This window comes from Perna viridis, chromosome 5, assembly GCF_037379345.1.
Source record: "Perna viridis isolate PV_CMFRI_1.1 ecotype Kerala chromosome 5, ASM3737934v1, whole genome shotgun sequence".
Lineage (NCBI taxonomy): Eukaryota > Metazoa > Mollusca > Bivalvia > Mytilida > Mytilidae > Perna > Perna viridis.
Window position 1 is genome coordinate 19,090,845 of NC_142449.1, and position 24,470 is coordinate 19,115,314.

General features: G+C 31.5%; 1 protein-coding gene across 2 annotated transcripts; it reads left to right on the plus strand.

Annotated features, from left to right (window-relative positions):
• Positions 1-24,470, plus strand: LOC148616399 (beta-galactosidase-1-like protein 2). 2 transcript variants are annotated; one of them, XM_088583402.1, is made up of 19 exons: positions 1-51; positions 5,119-5,609; positions 6,143-6,211; positions 7,485-7,580; positions 8,096-8,204; positions 8,705-8,797; positions 9,855-9,930; positions 10,519-10,677; positions 11,365-11,508; positions 12,176-12,259; positions 13,112-13,156; positions 13,619-13,686; positions 14,650-14,805; positions 16,045-16,134; positions 17,045-17,135; positions 17,622-17,709; positions 18,280-18,397; positions 18,882-18,998; positions 19,788-24,470. In XM_088583402.1, exons 2-19 carry the CDS (start codon positions 5,230-5,232, stop codon positions 19,854-19,856), a joined length of 2,052 nt encoding a protein of 683 aa, XP_088439528.1. In that variant the 5' UTR covers positions 1-51; positions 5,119-5,229; the 3' UTR covers positions 19,857-24,470. The 2 variants fall into 2 exon arrangements, with proteins under 2 accessions (XP_088439528.1, XP_088439530.1); XM_088583404.1 differs by lacking the exon at positions 1-51 and having other exon boundaries at positions 1,962-5,609.

A 24,470-nucleotide genomic window follows, 5' to 3' on the forward strand; every position in this document is an offset into this window, starting at 1 on the left:
CTTCCGGTGGTAGTGCCCGGTGAATTTCGAACAAAATATAAATATTTTTTGGTTTGTTTAAAGTAGATTTGTTAAAACGTGTCCATACATTTTAACTTTCTTGGCACCATAAGAGTTTTATATTTCACAGAATAGAAGTATAATGACAGTTCCATCTCTGATTTTTATGGTCACATTAAATTTATCTCGACTCAACTTGTCTCAAGACGTCAAGAGTCAAGACACAACTTCGACACAAGACTTGTACCACTGGCTTTGACTTGTTTTTTTTTTGTTGAAGTCCTGGTGATCATGCCGTCTTGAGAGATAAATTGATTTTCGCCCGAAGTATAAATATCAGATTTTCCATGCGTCATCATTTCCTGGACTTAGTCTTATGTAAAATGTTAAATGTGTCCGCACTTCTCAGGTGAAGATGAAGTTGGACTGGACCTTACAATATGAGTCATTATAATACTGATGAGGAATATTCAAGGTATGGTCCAACCAGTGTCATGTATCATTTTCCTTGATGATTTGAGATCATTTGCTGATATTTCTCTTAGGAGTCTAAGAACTCTGTTGGCTGTAGAGATGACCTTGTGGACATGCGTCTCCGATACTGACTGTCCAATTCTCAGTATTTGGTGATGCTTATTTTTTGTACAGTTACCAGTTTTTGTCCATAGGATTTGAGTGGAAAGGAGTGTCATTATATCTCCTGTTTTTGCCCAGTTCCTCTGTACATTACACTTATTTAAACACAATTCTTTGAAAGCTACTTTTTACCAAATTTCATGAAACTTTGTAGGTAGTTTGGACATGATATGTAATTGTGCATATTACCTGAAATTTATGATCCACTGAGTTTTGGACAGAGTCATACCCTTTTGTAGTTATGAACGGAGGGAGACATACCTTAATGGAGGCAAAAACAAACTTTAATATATCACATTTCTGTCCCATTAGTGAAGTCAGATCCTCTTATAGATAGTTACTGTGTTACTGTTATTGATGGTTGTTAAGGATGAGTACGCAGTGTAACATTGTATTGTCTCCGATACTGACTGTCCAATTCTCAGTATTTGGTGATGCTTATTTTTTGTACAGTTATCAGTTTTTGTCCATAGGATTTGAGTGGAAAGGAGTGTCATTATATCTCCTGTTTTTGCCCAGTTCCTCTGTACATTACACTTATTTAAACACAATTCTTTGAAAGCTACTTTTTACCAAATTTCATGAAACTTTGTAGGTAGTTTGGACATGATATGTAATTGTGCATATTACCTGAAATTTATGATCCACTGAGTTTTGGACAGAGTCATACCCTTTTGTAGTTATGAACGGAGGGAGACATACCTTAATGGAGGCAAAAACAAACTTTAATATATCACATTTCTGTCCCATTAGTGAAGTCAGATCCTCTTATAGATAGTTACTGTGTTACTGTTATTGATGGTTGTTAAGGATGAGTACGCAGTGTAACATTGTAACACTTGGGTCATGAATGCAAAAAGCTAGAGAGTTGATAGTGTTACAGGTTCCCTGTGTCTGTCTGTCATTCTGCAACATTTAGTTAATTGCCATGTCTTTTTTATGTGTTTGAGATATTGACTTAATAGTTGGTTAAATTAGTTAGATCTAGATGAGATCATACTTCATGTACTAGTTAAATTCGAATTTTGATTTAATGAAATAAGTTTTGACCTTAGACTTCAGTTTTCTTTTCAGTTGTCAGGACTTTTCAAAATGATATCTTTCAGGGTCATAAATTGGTCCCTTGTGGCTTAGGATCTAATAGTATTTTGAATCAGCAACATTACCAATTTTCAATTCTTTCTACTGCTTAATGATTTCTTATCTCAGGCTACTGATGTGATACTAAACATATTGGCATTTCAAATGACAACTTTACATAAGATCTACTGTGACATCATCGATAAACAGAATAACATCAGTTTTGAATATCTTGACAGAATGTCACATCTCACCCTTTCAGGCTCGCTGTGATATCTTCTGTCTTGATTTCAAAACTGATGTTATTCTGTTTTTATACATGCTGAAACGGGACAAAAAGTTGTTGTCTCCCTTAACCACTTGGTTTTCATTCTATAGCATGAATGTTAGTTGGTTGATCTTAATGAAATTATGTATCAAGGTTTCAAACCATAAAAGGAAGATTGGTATTGACTTTGGGTGTCATAGGTCAACCATTTTAGAGCTTGCCACAGCTATGCAGACTTTTTTGTATCGGGCTAGACTTCTTACAATTAGGCTGCTGGAACAGGATTATGTTGCTACAAGATTGAAGTCATCACTACAGAAGTTTTATGGTCGTCATCATGAACTCGTGCATCTTATAATGTAGCCATCTGCACCATGAAAACTGATTTGTTCAACTTGTCATAGTTTTTCTTTCCTCTTTCGTCTACCCCAGACTTGACATTTTATGAGCAAATCGGCGGGTCTTTCTAGAAAAGCAGAGGACACATACCCTACCAGTGCACCTGGTCTATGCTCCAAGTTTTTAGTGAAGTCAGAGTTGTTCATTTACTTTTGTTACTTTGTATTTATTATTTTAGTTACTTTATGTTATTTGTTGTGATTGTCTGTTTCCCATGTCTGGTCTTTGTCCCTGTATTACATTCTTTTTATTTCTTCTAGAATCTTGGTTCCCTTGATTACTCTTTTAGAATTACAGCACCAAAAAATGGCAAAACAAGATGCATTTTATAGAATTTTTCAACTACAATGTATATAAAGCCATTAAATGCATAAGAATTGCTATGATATTAATCCACAATATTCTATACCATAATGGTCAAACTGGTTTTGATTTTAGGGGTTCAGACTTTAAATATGAAACCATCAACATCACAGTAGAATCCTAGACAAATATGTTTTTAAGATTTGTTAGTGTCGACAAATAGACAAGCAAAATAATAGATGTTTATTTCCCTCTTTCAAGTTTTCCAACTATTAAGAAAGGAGAGTTTTATAGATGAAATTTTGCAAGTTTTTATGCAAAAAAAAACAATAATAAATTTTAAGGGGGGTATTCTCCAAATTCTCTGCTGATATTAAAGAAAGAAATTAATTACACAATTACCAACGCACAAACACTCACTCATCAGTTATTTCATAAGCGATTTGTTATTTAATAAAAAAGACCCAGTGTCTTAATAATCAATGTCCCATCAATTTGTATTTCTGCATTTGACTGTAATTGTAAAGCAGATATGTATTAATCGGTTCTATGCACTGTTATGAAGATACCTTAATATTGTACAAATTTTTGTTAATATTTTAAGTGGTAATTATATTTCAAATTATGCACTGAAACTGAAACATTTATATAGACTTCAAAGGTAAGAATTTTACTGAAAAATAATGTTTTTTTCAGTTTAACATAAAGAAAAAAAGTACTGTCTAAAAAATAGAGGCAAATAAGGAAATGTGAAGTCATTTAAATCCTATAACTTGAAATTTGATGTTGTGATAACCAGGTATAAACATGTATTTTTTAGTTAAGGGCAACAAAAATTCTAGACTTTTGTACTTATAAATGTCCAACCAGTTTTCATATAACTGCAAAATTTGTGATCATAATATATCATAATATATTATGATGTTGGCTTTGTTTATTTTTTTCGTTAATACAACATAGTTGATATTACTGGGCCATATTAATATCTTAATTCTTCTTCACTTTTGATTAAAAAAAACAGGCAGGGATTTTCATGAGGAATCTAATAAAAAAATATTTAAATCAGATCAGAAATAAAAAAAAAATGTGTATTTTTTCTCATACATTGTGTGTAACTCCTCCTCAACTACTTGCATCATTGTTATGAAACTTAATGAGTGTTGGATTTCTATGTAAGGATGTGCATGTTGTTTGAAATTTATGTTTGGGCAAAAATTATAGAAATTATGGCTGTTGGACTTAGGCCTTTTTCAGCTCAACTTGGTCTGATGTGTTTATGTTTAAAGTAAATTTGCAGTTATATACTGTGTTGCCGACCAAAAAAAAAATAATACTGATTGTAGTTTGGAGTTGGGTTTGTAGAAATTGCAGCAAAATTATGTGTCAGAAGTGCTTTGGTTATCCTTCATTAAAAAAAATCATGTCTAGTATGAATGGTCTTTAAATGTACAGGGTTCAACAGGCTGCGGGAGGTATTAGTCCCTTTAGGTGCAGTGTCTAATGTATGCTTGAGAGTAGGGCAATCTAAATCATCTACTTCGTTGTCATTTTTTATGGTATTCTTGTGTTGTTTTCTGCTGTGGTTTGTCTCATCAACCAATCAAGGATGAGCCAGACATGTTACACCCTTGCTTAGCTCCCAGTTTGATGCAATAATATTATTATTTGCCTGTGCCATCAGTTGTTTTTATACACGAGTTTGACCATCTCAGTTAGTTATCTTGAATGCCATATGCTTTCATGATCTTCCTTACGGTATCCAGAAAATTTCTTGCAAGACAGTCCTTATTATAAAATCAATGCAATAATCTTTTCAAGTACTTAGAATTAATTTTTTTATGAAACGAAAAATGGTAATTTTTTCAGATGCTTGTGTTATCGTTTTTTTTCAAGTAACTCCCTCAATAAATTTGTCAATTTTTCTATTTACAGTATGTTAGATATCAAACTTTTAATAGAATTATGGGTTTTACCTTTATATCCCAATTCAACAAGTTTGTGGAATATCTTACTGGTTGCTATTTTCTATCAACATCATGGGACTTTTTTTACCATATGGAATAATGGAGAAAATTTTTGTCAAAAACATCTTGGCTCTCACTCGATGGATTAATTTCAAGTTTGGTATGTGACTTTATATAGATTGGGCATAGGTTATAATTTATTTTGTTGCCTAATGTCAACTACCTCTAGGAGGGGGTATACCTAGTACAACAATGCATGCATCTTAATGTTAGTTCTATAGTTTGTAGGGTATATTGTGTTGCTACATGCACACATAAGGTATTTGTAATAGTCTGTGAATCTTCTTCAGTTATGTTATGCACTTTGTAAATACAAATACCTCAGCCTCATTACAAGAATGGTTCTTCAGCTTTTTAGCTTAATTAAGTAAATGTATTTAATAAATGTTTTTTTTGTTCCTGTTTTAGAATATTAAATAAACTTTCCAGATGACGTAGGTATTTCCTGATGCTGAAATTAAGTTTTACATTGTATACATTTATATGACAAAGTGGATGGAATTCCCTATATTGTGAATTATGAGGAAGAGGTTGTTGAATACAGATGATGACGACACAAGTAATAAAAGAACAAATCGTTCAAAAATAATGAATGTGGTACAGCTGAATCCTAAGGCAAAAACTATAGGCATAATAATTGTCATTATTGCTGTAATAATACTCTTGATGAACTTTCCTATATTTTCTTCGGAGTTGGAAGAAATTAATACTCAACTTGGAGATATAAATGAAAAATATACAAGTACTGGAGGGTTAAAGTTCAAGAAGCGCCAATTTTATTTAAATAGTGAAGCTTTTAGAATTTTGAGTGGAGCAGTTCACTATTTTCGTATTCCTGATGATTATTGGGATGATATTTTAAAGAAAACAAAAGCAGCTGGTCTAAACACAGTTGATGTGTGAGTCACTCTTTCATATTGAGAAATGGTTTATTATCAGTCAAACACATTGATTCTTTTCACCAAGATGTGTACAGAAACAAATATGAATTTACATTGAATCCAAACCATAGTTCATTTATTCAAAGAGCAATTACATTATGATAAATTGGTCAAAAGTTTATGATATCACTAACAAAACGAATCATTCTTTCTGAGGAGCAGTTTTTGTACTTACATGCACAGTATACAACAAATGTATCTACATGTGTAACAAGAATGGATATGGTGAATATGTCAAAGAGACAACAACCCCACCAGGATGAAAAATGTCTGCTTAAGGCTACGATGTACAAATGTATACAGGTAGACAGGTCATTTAAGGTTCTGTGGTTCAAAGTCTTAACAGATATCCAATAGAACTGATTAATGAAACTTCTATACACATAATTTTCTTTCATTTAACTGATTCTGATTTTGCTTTAACTAAGTTCCCTTTATTTAACTTGCATGTAATTATTACCTGATCATTACTATCTAACTCTATGATACAGGTATGTACCATGGAACCTACATGAAGACAGACCAGAGATCTACAACTTCGTTCAAAACCTTGATATTGAGTAAGATTAAGTATAGATAAGTATTCCTAGTACCTAAGTATTGAGCAGTGTTTAGTGTATATATTTAACCCTCGATATTGAGTAAGGTTTAGTATAGGTGGATATATACCTTGATATTGAGTACTGCTAAGGTTGATTGGAGATAATAATATAATGAGAATATGTATGGTTTACATGTCGAGGAGGAAACAACCCCAACAGTATGAAAATGACTATCATATATTGCTATACCTCAATATTGAGTACGGTTTAATGTTGGTTGGACATATTTATAATGATAACAGATTCATGTCATGTATGTTAATTTGAATGAAGAATGAAATACTGTGAAAGTATTATTGTTTATGGGATACCAATTTTTGTGGTTTTCATGGGTTAGGTAAACTCAAAATTTGGTTCCCAACATTAAAGAAATTTTACATTCATTTGTATGATAGAGCTGTCAATACCACAAATTCAAGAATCTACTAACTAAAGTTTTTTCCTTAAGCCATGAAAATTGGTACTCAGGAATAAAAGTATTAAAAAGAATTTAACAGCATGAATTTTTACTTTAAAGGACCTATGAGAATTCGAAATTCATTTTCATTCCTAAAGACCAGAATAAGTATTTCCCAGAATGACTGTAAAAGTACTTTTCCCCCAAGTACCTGGATAATACTCTGAACAAAGCAATTTTTCAGCTGCAGTGGAAACTGCTACAGTATCTACTGAAAGTTGTTTTGAACAGTGAATACCTTCCTTTGTAACATATTCCCATTGTGCACTTCCTGTTTCAGATTTTGACTCAAACCATTTTACATGTTTTACAACGCAAAACACAGACTTAGTCATTTATGAATATGGGGACACTGGGGTATCCATCTTTTATCTCTTACTCCTCCTAATCCACTAATTGGAATTCAATAACATTATCACAGAATCTTTATCACATATTTCCATTGTGCAACTTATTTTAGATTTTTATCCAAATATGTTTATGAATATGCTGACACAGGGATACCTATTTTTTATCCATTACTCCTCTTAATTGGAGGAGAATAGAAGTCAAAGAAACCTTTACAGAATCTTTTTGCCTATTCTCATTGTGCATCTCTTATTTAAGATTTAGATCCAGATCAATTTGGAGGTCAAAAGATACATGTTATCAAATGGAGGAAGTGAAGGATATCAATTTAGTGAGCATTGCTCTCAGTTTTTATGGAGGAAGTGAAGGATATAAATTTAGTGAGCATTGCTCTCAGTTTTTATTCTTACTTTTACTTTCTTTCAGAAAATTTCTCCAGAGGGTACATGCTCAAGGTTTATATGTAATATTACGTCCAGGTCCATATATATGTTCGGAATGGGATTTCGGAGGTTTACCTGCGTGAGTTTTTTTCCTTGACCTTTTTCTTATGTATGTCATGAAGAGACAAAGTCAGCCAAAACTTTACTTATAAGATATTTCATATTAAATCTAGAAATTGAATATAAAAGAGAGATTCGAATAATGCTTTCAATTATTCTTTATCTTGCACCTTTTAAATGAAAAGCGGCATTCTCAAACAGATTAAGTGTACATTTCAGTTCACTTGCTTCTGTCTTTTTAATTTCTTTGTTTTGTAAATAAAGTAATTTACTTGATTTCAAGTCATTTATTTTATTGTCCCCAGCCACAATTCCACTTTTTTTCTAAATGATGGTGGCAATGTACATATAGCTGCACTAAGCAATCTTTTTTTGAATTAATTTAAGTTACCTGTGTACTTATCAGAATATTTTTTTTCAGATTCTGTGTGTTAGTAAATAATTTTTTGATTGAAGGTACACTTTAAAACACCATTTCCATTGTTTCTGTGTGTGTCATTAATAGCTATAGAAATGTCTTCTCTTTTATTTTAGATGGTTATTACAAGACCCAGAAATGAAAGTTCGTTCTAACTATAATCCATATCAGGAAGCTGTAGATAAATGGTTCAAAACTCTTATTACAAAAATAAAAGATTATCAGGTACTAATTAATTTATGATAAGATACGTAAATTTCCTTCCACCCGTTCTTTCCGCCGCCAAGAAAAACCTGAAAGCTATCAACACAGGTGGTTTGACTTTGGTTTATGGTTCTTCAAAAAAAAATAGATCATTGCATCATATATACATTAATACTAAGTACTTTATAATTAATCACGTTAATGTGCATATAGAGTTTTAATTTTGAATATTTGAACAGAATCCCCCGAAACAAAACAAAACAAAACAAATAAACAAAGAGACAGATTATCAGACTTAGTTTTAATTGAATTGAATAGGATTTTAATACAATTTTTTATGAAAAGAAAAACAAAAAACATTGCATCATAATATTAAAAAATGCACAACTATGTGCCTACACTGATGGCTTTTCTGAAGCTTTTTTGTTGTTGTTGTATTGTAGTCTACAATATTGTTGTACATCATGCATATCAAGTATTTAATGTAATAGATATACCATATCTTTTAATCATTACTTCAGCATTCCAGTGGAGGGCCAATCATTGCAGTACAAATTGAGAATGAATTTGGAAGTTACAGCTCTGAACATGATCATCTCATGTTTATTAAAGAGGTAATAAGGAAATACATGATTTAATACAAGTATAGTTAATTGTGATTGTTTATTGATTTCATAGTTAATAATAGTTATTGTGATTGTTTATCAACATAAATGTGATTTAACTACATTGTAATTGTAGAATTTTTTGTTGTTGGGGTCATGGTAACCAAGGGTACTGGAGTGAAGTCAAAGGTCACTGTGGAGTTCAGCCCATGTGGTGTAAAATAATAATGATAATAATGATAAATTATTTTATTAAACTGTCATGCGCATTGGTCTTCATTATATAAAAAAGTACTAAGAGTTAAAGTTGATTGATCCTGTCATAATATGTACTTCAAATAAATAAATAAATTGTAGAATAAGTAAAAATATCCTAATTATATAAGATACTTTACGTTAACACTAAAATTTAAAATTGTAAAATTGAAAGTAGTTGAAACTTTGATAAAAAATAGAAAGAAAGGCTTGCAATCTATGAATGAAAAAGTATTTAGAAGAAGGTTAAAGGTGAAGATGGACCTACTATAGCTTAAGCTGCCAACAATTTAAATACATTGTTGATCATTAAAATTGTTAATTGATGAACAAGATTGTTGATTTCTTTTACAACTGATTTGCAGATTAATATTTATTTATTTATGGTATGTATTAATCAATGATATTTCGTTATAATTGGTTTATGACATGGCCACAAAAGTTTTTAAAAATCTGGATTGTACGATGCTTGTAGATGAACAATTATAAAAAAATTTAATTGAAAAAGTGGTACATGTATCTCGTGGAAGTAGTAATCTTTCCAGTGCTCAAATATAGTAAAACAAAGATGTGAGGGAATGGCAATGAGGCTACCATTGAGTAAGTAAAAACCAAATTAAAATTATATTCATATATGTGGGTGGTGATAGCAGGCCTGCTTGATTTACTTGATCAACACCAAAACCAATTTTTTACTTACAAGGTTATAGGTTAGAAGTCAAAATCACACAGTCGAGTACCAGTATATACACAGCATAGGGATGCCACATTATACATTGCCATTGTTAGAAATATTTTTTGTCTTTTGTAGACTCTGTTAAAGTATGGAATCAAAGAAATGTTACTTACTTCAGATAATGTAGAGGGATCTTCTGTATTTTATCATCGTAAGTAAAACAGCAGTGTAAAGGGTAATGCACGTACATGTATTAAAATGTATTTCCCTTCGTTTATCTAGATGTTGCTTTGTATTATGTAAACTTTTTATTCCTTTAAATTTACACTAGATTCAACAAATTTACTGTAAACATAATATTCTTTCATATGTACAATATTTTTTTCATTTTCATAGTGAACTGATAAATGCAGATCAAATTATTTATGATTCTGTGAAAAAAATCTTACAATGTCAACAACAAAAAACATGGTCTTATTTGTATAAATGGTATTTGACAGTTAGTTATGAAAAATATCTCAGGCTACTGCCGTGAAACTAGAAGTATTGGCAATTTCCAATGACAACATAACATAGCATCCACTGTGATGTTACTGATATACAAAATAATGTCAGTTTTGAACATCTTCACAGATCATCACATCTCACCCTGTTAGGCTTGATGTGATATTTTCTGTCTCGACTTCAAAACTGCTGTTGTTCTGTATGTCATTTGTTTCTTGGTGAAAGATATTCTGTTTATATCAGCTGTTGTATTTTCACCATACCCAAATTTTGAAACTCCATTCTTAAATTTCAGATGCTCTGCCTACCATAAATTTTCAGGATTTCAAGAGTTCAAAGAAGGGCGTTGAATATATAAAGTCATTGTCACCAGATTTTCCTTTGATGGTCATGGAGTTCTGGAGTGGCTGGTTTGACCATTGGGGAGAGCCTCATGAAGAACGAAAAAAGCATTGTAGGTTTAAGAGTAAAAAAATAAAGTTGACAGATTAGAGTTTGAATCATACCTATTAGAATCATTTAGAAGCAAATTCTGTTTTACATATCACATAAAAAACCAGCACTAAAAAGCATGATATTCTTATCAAAACTTAGAGGTGTATGTTTTAAAATTTATAATATCTAAGAATTCTATTATAAAATGACGATTTAAATGCTACTATAGTGATTTTGAACTTTCACAAAAGGCTGTAATTGCAAAGTTGGACTTAAGCCATGATTTTACAGTACTATTTTCTATCGTAGTGTCATTACTTTCAACAAATTTTACACATACAACTTTCTGTGAAATCAACCACAGAATTGTTTTGATGTATTTTTTTATTTGCTGTAAAATGTATTCCTAGTCTTTAAACAGTAAGTGATTTACAATGCATTGTACTGATATACTATAATGCATTGATGTTGAGATGTTCTATTCAGAAATAAAAAGACTCCTCAAATGCAGACAGAATATTGGTAAATTGCATTTTAACTTAGCGGTAAAATAAAAAATGTGAATCTTGTGCTAATTTTTAATAGATTGTTTCTTTAATACCTATCATATTAATAGAATATGTCAGATTTTTGTAATTTCATCTTGTTTTTCATTATCAGATAGTGTTTCTAAGTCTTCATTGTTTCAATATATTATGCTTCATAGATATTCTAGACAACTTAGCAGAAATCTTACGAACAGATGCCTCTGTCAGTATATACATGTTTCATGGTGGTACAAACTTTGGATTCATGGCTGGGGCTAATTATTTTGAATCAACCAATTATCAGCCGGATGTCACTAGTTATGGTATGTACCAGAGATAGCTTTGTTCTGTAGCTGATGACATTTTAAATATTTATCACAGTATCCTGTTCAAAAAGTTATGGAGGAATATAGTAATACTACTGTCCCCATGTAACACCATTGAACATCAACATTCTTTTATTGGATTGGACAAAACTTTGAACATTCATAACCTTAGGGCAAACCTAGAATACCTATTTTACCGGGTTAAAGGTAATTTTTTTACACAGTGAGGGAATGGCACACATGGCTTTGCCTTTGTTATATAATACATAATGTAATGTGTAATGTTGAATTACAAGTTTACATGCAGATGGCATTACATGTATTAATAATTTTATTTTATGAAAATTTTTGATACTTAAGGAGTTTTTTGTATTTTATCAGATGTTAAAGTAACAATTTACAACCAAACAAATCTTAACTATACCCCCCGCTTCGAGGAGATATACTGTTTTACTCATGTCTGGCCATCTATTTGTAATCTATATTTCTGTAACAATTTCCACTGCAGCTATTTGTCACAGCCACTTGATACTTTGACAAAGCTTCATAAGCTTTTGTGGCAACAAATATCTGTCCAATAATACAATAAATTTGAAGTGCAGGGGTATCAATAAAGGGCATTGGCTCACAGATTTCTTGTTATTCTTAACTGGATTTTCTTCAGATTATGGTGCTCCTATATCAGAGGCTGGAGATACAACACCATTATATCATGGAATCCGAGAGATGATTATGAAGTATACAACTGGTAAAGTTCAGTTATTTAGTGTTTGATGAAGGATTTGATAACTGAGAAAAATCTTCTCAATTAATTCCAACACTAAATGAGTAAATGAATGTTATATTTCAATGTTTACATTAACATTTATTCATTTTTACCTGGTATCTATCAAGCCATTAGACAGGAGGGTGTAAATGCACCCTTTTGTATAGAATATTAATGTTTATGAAAACTCCTATTAGAATAATAAGTTATTGACAAATATGCCCAGTTAAAAAATACCTGGTACAGTCCTGTACATAGTGATTATAATAGGATGAGACAGATGCAGTGAGTAACACGACGATTGAAATGAAGGGATGTACTTAAAATTCCACTAAAGAAAATATAACTCAAACTCTTATTATTGAGCTTCATATGATTACACTGACCACAATTAAACAATGATGTCTTCACAGAATCAAGATAAGTTAACTAACTCTGCCAGTATGTACGTTTATCCTTCTGAAAATCCAATATATTTTGTACACAGTTAGTTTTTGGAAAAAATTGTGTAAGATCTTTATAAAATACATACATGTAATGTTTTATAGTTTTAATGTATTGAAGATATTTGTAAAATTATCTTAATTTTCAGTGATTTGTAAACATGCAAGAAGGACTGTTATAGTAAAACATGTGGGGGAGGGGGAGGCACTTTTATTCTTTGTTTATGGGTTGGTGTTCATGTCTGTTGACAAAATATAAAGTTTAATATGAAACATCAATAGATTTTCTATGGGTGGCTCCACCTAGTGAAAAAATGCCTGCCTTGGGTACTTCATATCTTTTAATGGAACAGCCCTAAGCAATACTTAATATTTTGATGTATTTTGATAGATTCTCTGGGAGCAGTTCCACCAAACAGAGAAAAGGCAGGCTATGGTAGGTAGAAATGTGTAAATGCTTATTTGATGTCTTTACATATCATTTAAAAAATTTTGTTAATTGGCAATCGAGGACAGTTAGAATAATGTTAACTTGTAAGTTGCAACTTTGTTATCGTGGTTATAGGACTTTCATATATAAAAAAAATCTTGTTTCAGTTTTGGCCTTTTAGAGATGGGTTTTGTCTTAAAATCATTTTGTTCTTCTTAAGGATAATACATCTCTTAGTAAAAAGGATTGAAAAAAGGTAAAAAAAAATATGATTGCTTTTTTTAAACTTAATTTGTGTCTGTTGCAATATTATTATTTTTCATTACCAGGTAAGTATTTACAAGTTTTTTTTAAAAGTTTAATTTAGATGACTTGAATATGTTACAAAGCAAATTTCAAAGCAGTGGGTCATATGGTTATCGTTACTTTAGATTGCTGTAATCACAATTCTAACTTGAATCATTGTAGGAAAGGTAGCAATAAAAACCTTTATGTCATGGTTCGATATGTTGGAAACATTCAAGATGTTGACAAAGGTAGGCTTTTACTATGTTTTAGTCATTGTTTCCCTTCATTCTATTGCTGCCTGATATTTCTAGTGTTCATCTATTACCTTGATGCTGAAAAATGGAAAAAGAATAGCATACTGAGGGCATTTTACAGATAGTATCACCTACAGTTCATTTCACTCAAGTTTGATGTGATCTTGTTGGTATTTTGTGACTTACCTACTGAACACTCATCTCACTCTCCCAAGCTTGCTGTAATGCTGGTGATATTTTGGACCTGCCTACCAAAAATATAAAATACTTCATATTGTGTTCTTTAACTTAAAATGTCATACAGTGTAAAAGAACATGAAGGTACACAGCATGATAGTAGTGTGACAGCTTTAAAATGAAGTTTATAATCCAGCATTGGGAAATCAAGGGAACCAGACCCCATTGTGATAAAACATACTCAGTCTGAAAATATTTTTCACTTCCATGGTAACTGCAATCAAAGTATTTGCAATAGATGACATCACTAACATTTAAGAATTTTTTCTGACATCTGTATTGGCACTGGTGCCAGGATTTGTATGGTAATCAAAAAGAACCTAGTCCAAGCTAGACAAGAAAAATAGACACACACAACAAAAAATATGAAATACAAATAGAAACATAGGAAAAGGAGTAACCAGACTCTACTAAAACTGAGCATGGACCAAGAGCACCAATAGAGTAAGTGTCCCTTGATTTTCTATTACATCTGCCAAGTTGCTCATATAATGTCACACCAAGGGTAGAAAAAAACGGAAAGGAAAACTGAGATGGTGAACAAATTTGTTCTGTGTAGATGGATACACCATAATGATTCATAAAAATATTGTAGTAATGACTTAAACTTGGAGTTTTCATATCACAAATTAATATCACCAGGACTTTCTCTGGTAAAAAGACATTTTGTTTTACATTTAAAACCTAAACCCTATAATACAGTTGTATTTGTTTTGACAGGAAGTGAAGACCTATAAGAAACCAAAGTCAATGGAGTATCTTACTATAGACAATAGAGAAGGATATGGACAAAACTATGGTTATATTGTCTATAGGAAAACAGTACCAAAGTTTACCACACTAGAGATCAAAGGAACAATGAAAGATAGACTTCAGGTACAGAACCTAAATTCACCAATTCTCAGCAGGTGATTAAAACGTGCATGATTTTTTAACCACAAGGCAGTAAATAAATTTCTGCAAGTTTTCGTGCCATTTTACATTTCTGAGTTTTCTACACATTTCATTTGAGAAACCGCTTCTTCTTCAGCCTGTTCTTTATTTAAATGATTTCTCCACTCTCTATGGTAAAGTAAGGATTTTAACATGCTTGCTAAAGCATATAAGGAGAATGTATATGGTTAATATGTCAAGGAGACAACAATCCACCAGGATGAAAAATTTCACCTCAAGGCCACCTACAAGTCTTCAGTGAACGACAATGAAACTCTCACACCACTGGGATGGCTGTAACTGGCCCCAAAACAACATTATACACAGATACAGTAAAATAGTTGCCTCTGTATACTCCAGCAACATGAACAAAACTGAAAGTGAAAACAAAACAAGACATACAGAGGAAGTTGAAAATGTTGAAAAACTTAATTTTACCATCTCGAGTGGAGAAATTACTTAAACCACTCATTACTGGAGGGAAATCTATATATCTTATGTTTTAGACCAGAATATTCATAATATTAGCCATTTGAGATTTCTTTATCTCACCCACACTCGAGATCAAACAAGAAATGTTTATTATGTCACATGTTATGACATTTTGTAAAAGGAAAATAATAGTGGCAAGAAGAACAATTATTTCAAAATTAGTTTTAAAGTGAGAAAGACAATCTAACATTGAAACAAAGCTCACCATAGAAATTTCATCCACCCTATGGTATGATTTCTTTGTTTCCTAACTTGTGATGTCTGGTTTGAGAACTTAAAATCTTCCATTAAGGTGTATGATACACATCAGAATTTATTGTGGTGTTGTTTTCTCTCGATTTTATCCTTTTTCCTGAACATCATCTTGAATCATATTGATGATTATCAGCAGAACAGTACAGGATGCGTTAATTTTCGGCTGTGACTTTTCAAATTAATAATACAAGACAAAGTAGTAATTTATTGAACATAACATGTTTAACATATTTTTTTCTGCACCTTTTATCATCTATACCATTTGCAGGGTCTGAAGTTCATATGGATTTTATTCAATTGTGACTTTTGATTACTGCTAAATAAGAAGTTTGACAAAACTATACAGCAAATGCAGTGACTTCTCATTCCTTATGGTAAACTTTCCTTTCATCTGTGGCAACATCCCTTAAGCACCAGATTTTTGTTTCCTTTTAGGTTATCATTGATTCACGAAGACACAGTCAAGTACTGGATTGGACATCAAATTCTTTATTAGTGGATGTATCTTCTCTTAACTTGGGAGAGGTAAAATAGAACTTACTTAAATGACTTACAAAATACCTATTTCTTGTGAATGCAATCAACATTGATATTGTAGGGAATAAATTGATCAAGATTGTTATCCTGTATCATGATTGATACAGATTACATTGTTGAAGCTAGGGAAAGGCACCTTTTTGTCAAGGGACTCAGCAGTAGAAGCTTTTTTAAGCTAATTGTTTATATTTTATTTAATTTTTCAATTATGACAACTACTCCTGTATACATGTTTATCTTTTAAGAACTTGTTGATCTCTTTAAAAATTAAGACCTCCTACATGTGAGTACACCCTGATGGGCATAAAAAATGGTTCAAAATAGAAATGCAGAACTCAGAATTACTTAAAAATAGTCAATCTGCTGTACATGGATAATTATAGCCCACCACTTACAAAGTTGGGGTATATAGTGTTAGTGGTGTCCATCATTCAGTCCATACTTCCTTCCTTCCTTCTTTTCTTCCATTATGCAGAGAGGTACCAATCTCTTATTGTTACTTCTTACTTCTCTTATACCACTCAATGGAATATAATGAAACTTTAACAGAATCTTTATAACACATTCCCTTTGTGTACCACCTATTTTATATTTCGATCAAAATCAATTTGCTGGTTTCACATGACAAAACATGAACTTAAGGGTTATCAGTTTGTGAGAATCTATTTACAGTTTTTCTAGTTCCTCGTTTTAAAGTTTTTACATCTCTACCATGCTGCTTTGTTGATTCTTTATGTTCATTGACACTCCTGTTGATATTTTGGTTATTCACTCTCTCAAATTAACTACATGATATTAAACAGTTTCTGACTACATTCTCAAGTATACACAATATTACTTGACAACAAAATAGGAATGAAAATTATTCCTTGTTCTTATATTTTTGAACTGTTTACAGGGGGATCATACATTGGATATTATTGTTGAGAATCTAGGAAGAGTAAACTATGTCTCCAAGGGATCTAAAATAATGAATCAAGAGAGGAAAGGTTAGTCCCTATATTCACAATGTTTACACAGTCTAAACTTGTAATGTTATTTTTTTTAAGGTTCATATGGACCCCAATATTTTCAGTTTATTAAGTAAAGTGCCTCCCAATCTTAATTTTACCCTGCAACATGTAGTGGTAAGGTAGTGTGTGATCCAGTGTTTAAATTAACAGATATTTTGGGCATCATATGTAGATGTGCTGTCAGAGCACTCAATAGGGAGATAATTAAACTTACATGTTATACATGTAACATCATTTGAAGCGGGAGTATTGCTCACAGTATTTCTTGTTTTTTTTTTTTTCATATTTGAAGTAGCCCAAACTTTTCACATATTTGGTTCAAGTAAAAAAATTCCATAGCATCTACTTTTCTAGATTGTGATTAGTTAGTCATAGGTAGTATTTTTTTCTTCAGTAAGTGGATATGTTTACAAAGAATAATTGTCAATATTTCTGTATTCTAATTAATTATATTTTCAACAGGTATTCTAGGTGATATATTACTGGATGGAAAATACACAGAAGATTGGACTATATACCCATTCTCATTTAATAAAAACTTTTTGCATAAGTAAGTTGTAATTTATTTTTAAATTTCTACAGAGATGATATGAGATATCTCAAAAGTACTTAAATATTGGTTATTTATAAAGTGATTTATTGTTCCTAGGAAGGTCAAAGAGTAGATACTGTGTGAATTTATCCCTCATGTGTTTTTAACATCATTTTGTTAGTAAAGAGTTTGTTAGATACTAATTTTAAATATTTTGCAGTATTGTTAATCCTAAAAATGCATCTTCTAAGAGAAATATTGTAGTGACATTATAATTAAAGTTATGATTGAATGTGTGGTTGATAGTTTCTCAATTCATTGCCAGAAGGATAAGTAACCAAACAGACCCTTCTAAGTGCTGGACAGACATGCCGATCAGACACATTATGCTGACTCCTATCCCTCCTTATTTATTAGCCACTTGTGTTAAGAAACAATGACTTCAAATTTTAAACTCTTAGTTTGATTCATCAGGGATCAAACCCACAAACTCCAGTACTTAAACATAATCAATGAACAAACTAAGTCGACTATACTAGGTACTTGATGTTGTTTATTCACCTGAACCTAACAATCTTATTTTTTCAGAATATATGTGAATGACAAGTATTTTCCATTGTCTTCATTAACCAAAATGCCATGCTTGTTAAAAACAGATTTCAAGATTGATGATGTTGTTCCAAAGGATACATTCCTGAAACTGGAGGTAATTCATGTGTATTAAACTTATTGCATACTACAGTGAAACCTGTTTAAATCAAACCTCTTTTTTTATTTTTAAATTTTCTTCAGTTTAGACAGGTGATTGGTTTAATAAGGGTCGAAATACATTTAAATTGTTGTAAAGGGACTTAAAAAGTGTCTGGTTTAGACAGGTTTTTGGATTTTTCAGAGTTCATTTTAGACAATTATAACTGTATATGCGAAGTTTTGTATTTTATGATGTCTGTTCAGCTTAATAATGAGTTATGTTTTGGTGTTTTCTTGGGAACCAAACCTCTCATCAAGCATGTGCATGTATAGTATAATTTATCTATTACCAGTTATCTATTTCAAAAATGAAATGTAAAAATAAATGAGTAGAGGCAGAATTTTATGTTGATTTTTTTGTCATTTTTAATGGAGGTATATTTTTCCAGTTGTGTTTTGCTTTACTATTTTTTTAATTGTTTCCAACATGTTTGTTTTAGGGATGGGGTAAAGGTATTGTGTTTATTAATGAGCACCATTTAGGGAGATATTGGAGTATAGGACCACAGAAAACATTGTTTGTACCAGCACAGTATCTTAAAGCTGGTTGGAATCTAGTAAGTATTCTTTGTAAAATCAAATATGTGTGTAGTTATTTTTCAGGATTGTAGAGGAGTGTATTTTGTAAGACTCATGTTTTTAGAATTTCAAGGCCATACTTTCTTAATACCTTGCCAGTAACTTTAGTTCAGTGCTAATTTCATTTTATTTTAGCTGTCTTAAGATGCCAAAAATCTTTGAAATGTTTACTGTGAGCTTCAGTAATTAGTACACTACTTAACATCTGTCAAAACTAGAATTTTACACCTGCAAAACAACCCAACATACTGTACAGTACTGATGAAGTTGGAATCAATATTATATACTTAAATTATTAGTAGTATTTACAATAGGAATACCAGTAAAGCAGTTTAGCATAGAGTCATGGGCATCCTCATGAAGAGACTTCTTAAGCACTTTGAATGCTAGGTTCTAATCTTAAAAAATGTATCAAAACTGTTAAACTGCTTCTATGAGTAATTCTTCAGTCCAACCTGAGGTATTTGCTAAGTTTTTTTTAAAAAAAAGAACCCTGAAGAAGATTGGTGATACAAAATATATTTCTAAAAATGGTTCCTGCTATTTTGTGCATGATTTTGATAGTAAAATTTATATGTTAAACCAATGAAGTAATTAATGGTACCGGTTTTGTTCATGAAAGTAATTGCCTTATAATCACTTATTCAAAACTGGAATAATATCATCTTTTTCCACATGAATAAATAATGATTTTCTTGTTTGCTTGGTTGTATTTCCTATTAAAGAGACAAAAATCTGGATAATCCATTTGAGTAATGTTCTTGTAGGTTATCATATTTGAAGAGGAGAGGAAAGGTGAATACATTACATTCCAAGACCACCCAGAACTTTCATGATATTCAAAACCATGAATCAATCAAAACAACAGAAATAATTTGAATGCAACAATGGTAAAATCACCAACAATGTTTCGGATCATATGAATCTACCAAGGTACCAGTGTTCTAGGATTCCTATTTCCCATTACCTGGGGCAAGTGAAATTTGAGTCAGGGAAAGTTAGGTACTTAGTTACACTTTCACGTGGCAAGTTGAAAACTTCATATGTTGTAAGGATTTGTTTTGTAAGGAAAGCAGTCATTGGCTGTGGGAAAGTTGATTTTATATGGATTTTTCCCGAGGAAACCTCAATTCCTGAAAAATCCTAGAACACTGTGTACATGACACTATTGATCCACAACAATTTCAAGATATTCATGTACAGTGAAAACTGACCCAAATAAACCATTTTTGGACTGTAAAATTTGTTTGGATTTGAGAGGTTTTCAGTGAACTCATGTTCAGAATAGATTTAAATGAGGTGATATCAAACAATGTCTGCTTTTAGACAAGGCTTTGGTTTGTTTCGGGTTTAGAATTGACAGATTTTTTTGTACTTGATATGATGTAAGACTTATTGTGACATCAAATTGTGTGAAATACATTTTGTGGAGTTAAAATGATTTACATGATTAAGCTTATTGCTTTTTATAGGACTGGTTTTCCTGGGTATCACTATTGTAATGATTTAGACTTTTGTCTTGTTAATGGTTTATTCCTGTTGAAATGGTAAAGCTGTTCACTGTATTTACATATAATATGTTGTTTCCACCTTGTTTTTTTTGTGTTTTTGTTTAAGATTTGAAATGGTAGTAATTACATACTCAATATAAGTTTAGTCATAGTGAATACAGTAAAATGAAAGAATCCTAATGATAAAACCCAGAAAATGCAGAAATATGAAATAGGGCAACTCTTTCATTGTACATGTGTATAATAATGTTTTGGGGTCATCTTCAGCTTGCCCTGTGGTGTCTGTGTTTCCTCATCGTTCATTGAAGACTAGTGGATGGCCTTTGTCTGACATTTTCATCCAGGTGGGGTTGTTGTCTCTTTGACATATTCGCCATACCTGTTCACATTATATTTATCACCTAAAGCATTTTACATAATGGCCTGGGTTAAAAAATCTCTGAGGTTATCCTCAAATCTTCTTTTTCATGTGATTTGATAGATCAAAATTGAATTGAGGAAGGATTTGAGAAATATCTTAATTTGAGATTCTATATGAAACTGGTATAACACATTAAAGCCATGCAATAATGATGTTTGTACTTAGTTTTAAAAATACATGGTTTTATAGTACAAAAACTTCATCTTTACAAAGAAAAATTGCAGCATATATTTTTCATAGATTTTAAATTACACCTAAAAACATATGTTTGTCATTTCTGTAAGACATTATTCAGGACAAACAGATTAATTAAGATATATACCCCCGGCATGTGTTTTGTATGACCTCTTGTATGAAAAGAGTATGTTTTTGTATGATTTGGAAAATCATGTGATTTTATGAGTTTTGATATGTGTAAAAATGAATATTTCCATACATATATGTAAACAGATGTTTGCAATGTCTCCTCTGTATTACATTGCTAAGGGACTATCATTCAATAATGTGCCATACCAATCCTATAGTGCTGTAATCCAAGTATTGGAGGATTTTTGTTTCTGCTGTTTTTATTTCTATATTGACAGTGATGATGTTTTGTATGGGTGTTCCATTAAATGATACAAGGTACTGAGGAAAACGCTTTTTTAGCTAGGGGTCTTACCCATAGCAATTTTTAGCTAAGTCAATATATTTCATTCAATTTGTCAAGAGTTTTGACAACCACTCATGTATAAATTAAAAATGTGCATCTGTACATCATATGTTTTATTTGAACAGCCCTGAGTTTATCAGAATAGTCTATTTACATGTATGTATAAAGTTGTTACATTTACTGAAGAGTAAAGTTGCCTATAACATAATGGAGGTTTTGGAGTACAGTGTAAAATACAATGAGAAATCTGCTATTTTATATTTGCTGCCTTTCATATGTTTAAGTTTCTTAAGTGGGTAATATTTGAATATTACCGACAATTTTTAGCTCACCTGGCCAAAGGCCATTTGAGCTATTGCCATCACTTGGCGTCCGTCGTCGTCCGTTGTCGTTGTTAACAATTTTTCAAAACTCTTCTCCTCTGAAACCATTTGACAAATTGGAACTAAGCTTGGTATGAATGTTTCTTGGGGTATCCTGCATAGAACTGATGTAGGGATTTTTGATCCGTCGAAAAACATGGCTGCTGTTACTAAAAATAGAACATAGGGGTCAGACAGTAGTTTTTCGCATATATCTCCAAAACGGTTAGGTTTAGCCAAATTTTGACAAGGTGAAAGTGTCCAGCATGATGAGATCTATCTGCGGTCAAATTTTCATTTTAATCTATTAAGCCATGTTGGAGTTCTTGCCCTTTTTCAAAGTTTTTTGCTATTTTTAATGTTATTTCTTTCAAAAATCTTCTCCTCTGACACTATTTTACCAGTTGAAACAAAACTCGGTATAAGTGTTCCTTTGGGTATCCTGCATAGAATTGAAGTGGGTTTTTTTGATCCATCGAAAAACATGGCCACTGTTACTAAAAATAGAACATATGGGTCAGACAGTAGTTTTTTGCATATATCTTCAAAACTGTCACGTTCAGCCAAATTCTTTCAGTTGCTGAAATGATCCTTATTTTTAGGACTACAAATGTCTTCAGGCATAAAATTTGTCAGACGCCTTCTTATAAGAGTCATTGCCCTTGACAGCGAAAAATGACAGTTTTTTTTGGTTTTTTTTGACAGTTTTCAGCCAATGTCTTTTTACTGAAATGATCCTTATGATAAGTCCCATCAAAGTTTTCTTGAGTCAAAATTGTTGGTCAACTTCTTGTTTAATTTATTGCCCTTGAAAGGCAAAATTCAACCAGATGAGTGATTCAGGCTCCTGGGAGCCTCTTGTTTTTGAAGTAATGACAATTGTTGGATACTCTTTATAGAAACCAAGCTATCAAAACACAATTGCATTTCATTGCATTTTGTCTTTCACAGGCTAATTTTCTTTATTTAGAAATCATATGTAGGGAGTTTTTCATGTGAAATTCACACAAAATTTTTCAAAAGAATAGAGCTTAGTTGAGGCAAAATGTGTGTACAAATTTTTGTGTGAAACTCACATAAAATTAATTTAATTTAATTTTATGCAAAGAAAGTTTACATATGTATTATTATTAGATTACCAGTACCAGCAAAGGATTTTATTGTTCAATTATGCTGAACATACTCAGCTGTTGCCTGTTCTTGTTGTAGTAAGATGTTTGTTTTTTTTTTTATTTTATCATGTGAACGTTCAGAATGCCTTCCCTTTATGTTTGTACAATGTATGTCAGTTCATATTAAGGGCAGAACCAGGATTTATTTTAAAAAATCAGACAGGAGTGCTTCATGCATGTTAAAAACCCAATAAATTCTCAGTTATATCTGATTCAGAAACTGTTATAGACCACATATAATTGTTATGTGAACAGCGAAGCATATGGAAAAGCATTGTTCGTTTGGTGGACTTTTTTTAACATTATGAATTATCTCTACCATATGGATTGGTACTTCTGCTTGTTTATATTATTAAATAGCATGGATTAAGACATTAATTATTTTTTTAGGGTTTAACTGTCTTCTACAACTTTACTTGAAGTAGTCATAAATTTGTATTCGTACCTGTGGGCTAGTTTTTTTTGTTATATGACCTCTTGTTGTGGTTTAAGAATCTATTTGAATACAAACCCTCATTGTTAATTCATAACCTTGCAGAGCTCTAAAGTCCTGATCATTATTACCACTATAGAGTAAACATAAGGTTATTTTATGTTCTTTGTTGTGTGTGTCAGTTTTCCATGTCTGGTATTTGTCCCCAACTTACATTCTTTTGATTTCCACTGAATTCTTGGTTCTCTTGATTACTCTTACATGTACTTGAAATTTACTGTGATAATAGTTGCAAGTGTCCATGTGTTAGCATAATTTGTGGATATGAGAGAAGCAAAATTTCTAAGTCACAAGGCTTAAGATCACAGTCATGGTACAACTTTGATAAACATATGGCATCCTTATTTCTGACTTTATAGAAAAGTTTTACTTAATTTTACTGACGTTACTAATTAATTTTGCTTCTGAACTGTCACCATTTTATGCACACACACTTAGGAAGAAAATTAATTACAGAAACTCCATTTTATCATTGTCTTACCATGGGCTGGCAATTTATGTCACATTATGGCCAGACCAAGGTAAAACAATGATAAAATGAAGTTCCCCTGATTTTTTTCTTTAATTGTACATAGGTATCAAATTCTTTTTTAATATCTACTTCATATAGCAATAGATGTATTGTATTTGTAGGTTTTGATATATCAATTGTGGATTTGATGGTTGATTTGATTGAAATGACTAGCATCAATTTTTGTCATATTCCGTTATATTGTATGTGTTTGGTAGAATGTTACCAGAATGAATCAGACATATCAGTTACCTATTCATATAGTGTCTTTATACATTCCTGATTTATTATACTATGTTACTTGATTAAACCTTTTACAACTTCAGAA

Excerpts from the sequence above, each read along its gene's own strand:
- LOC148616399 (XM_088583402.1), top strand. The coding sequence starts at position 5,230 with ATGAGGAAGAGGTTGTTGAATACAGATGATGACGACACAAGTAATAAA. Across the intron at positions 14,806-16,044 it reads CAATGAAAGATAGACTTCAG|GTTATCATTGATTCACGAAG; the intron begins GTACAGAACCTA and ends GTTTCCTTTTAG. Across the intron at positions 16,135-17,044 it reads CTTCTCTTAACTTGGGAGAG|GGGGATCATACATTGGATAT; the intron begins GTAAAATAGAAC and ends AACTGTTTACAG.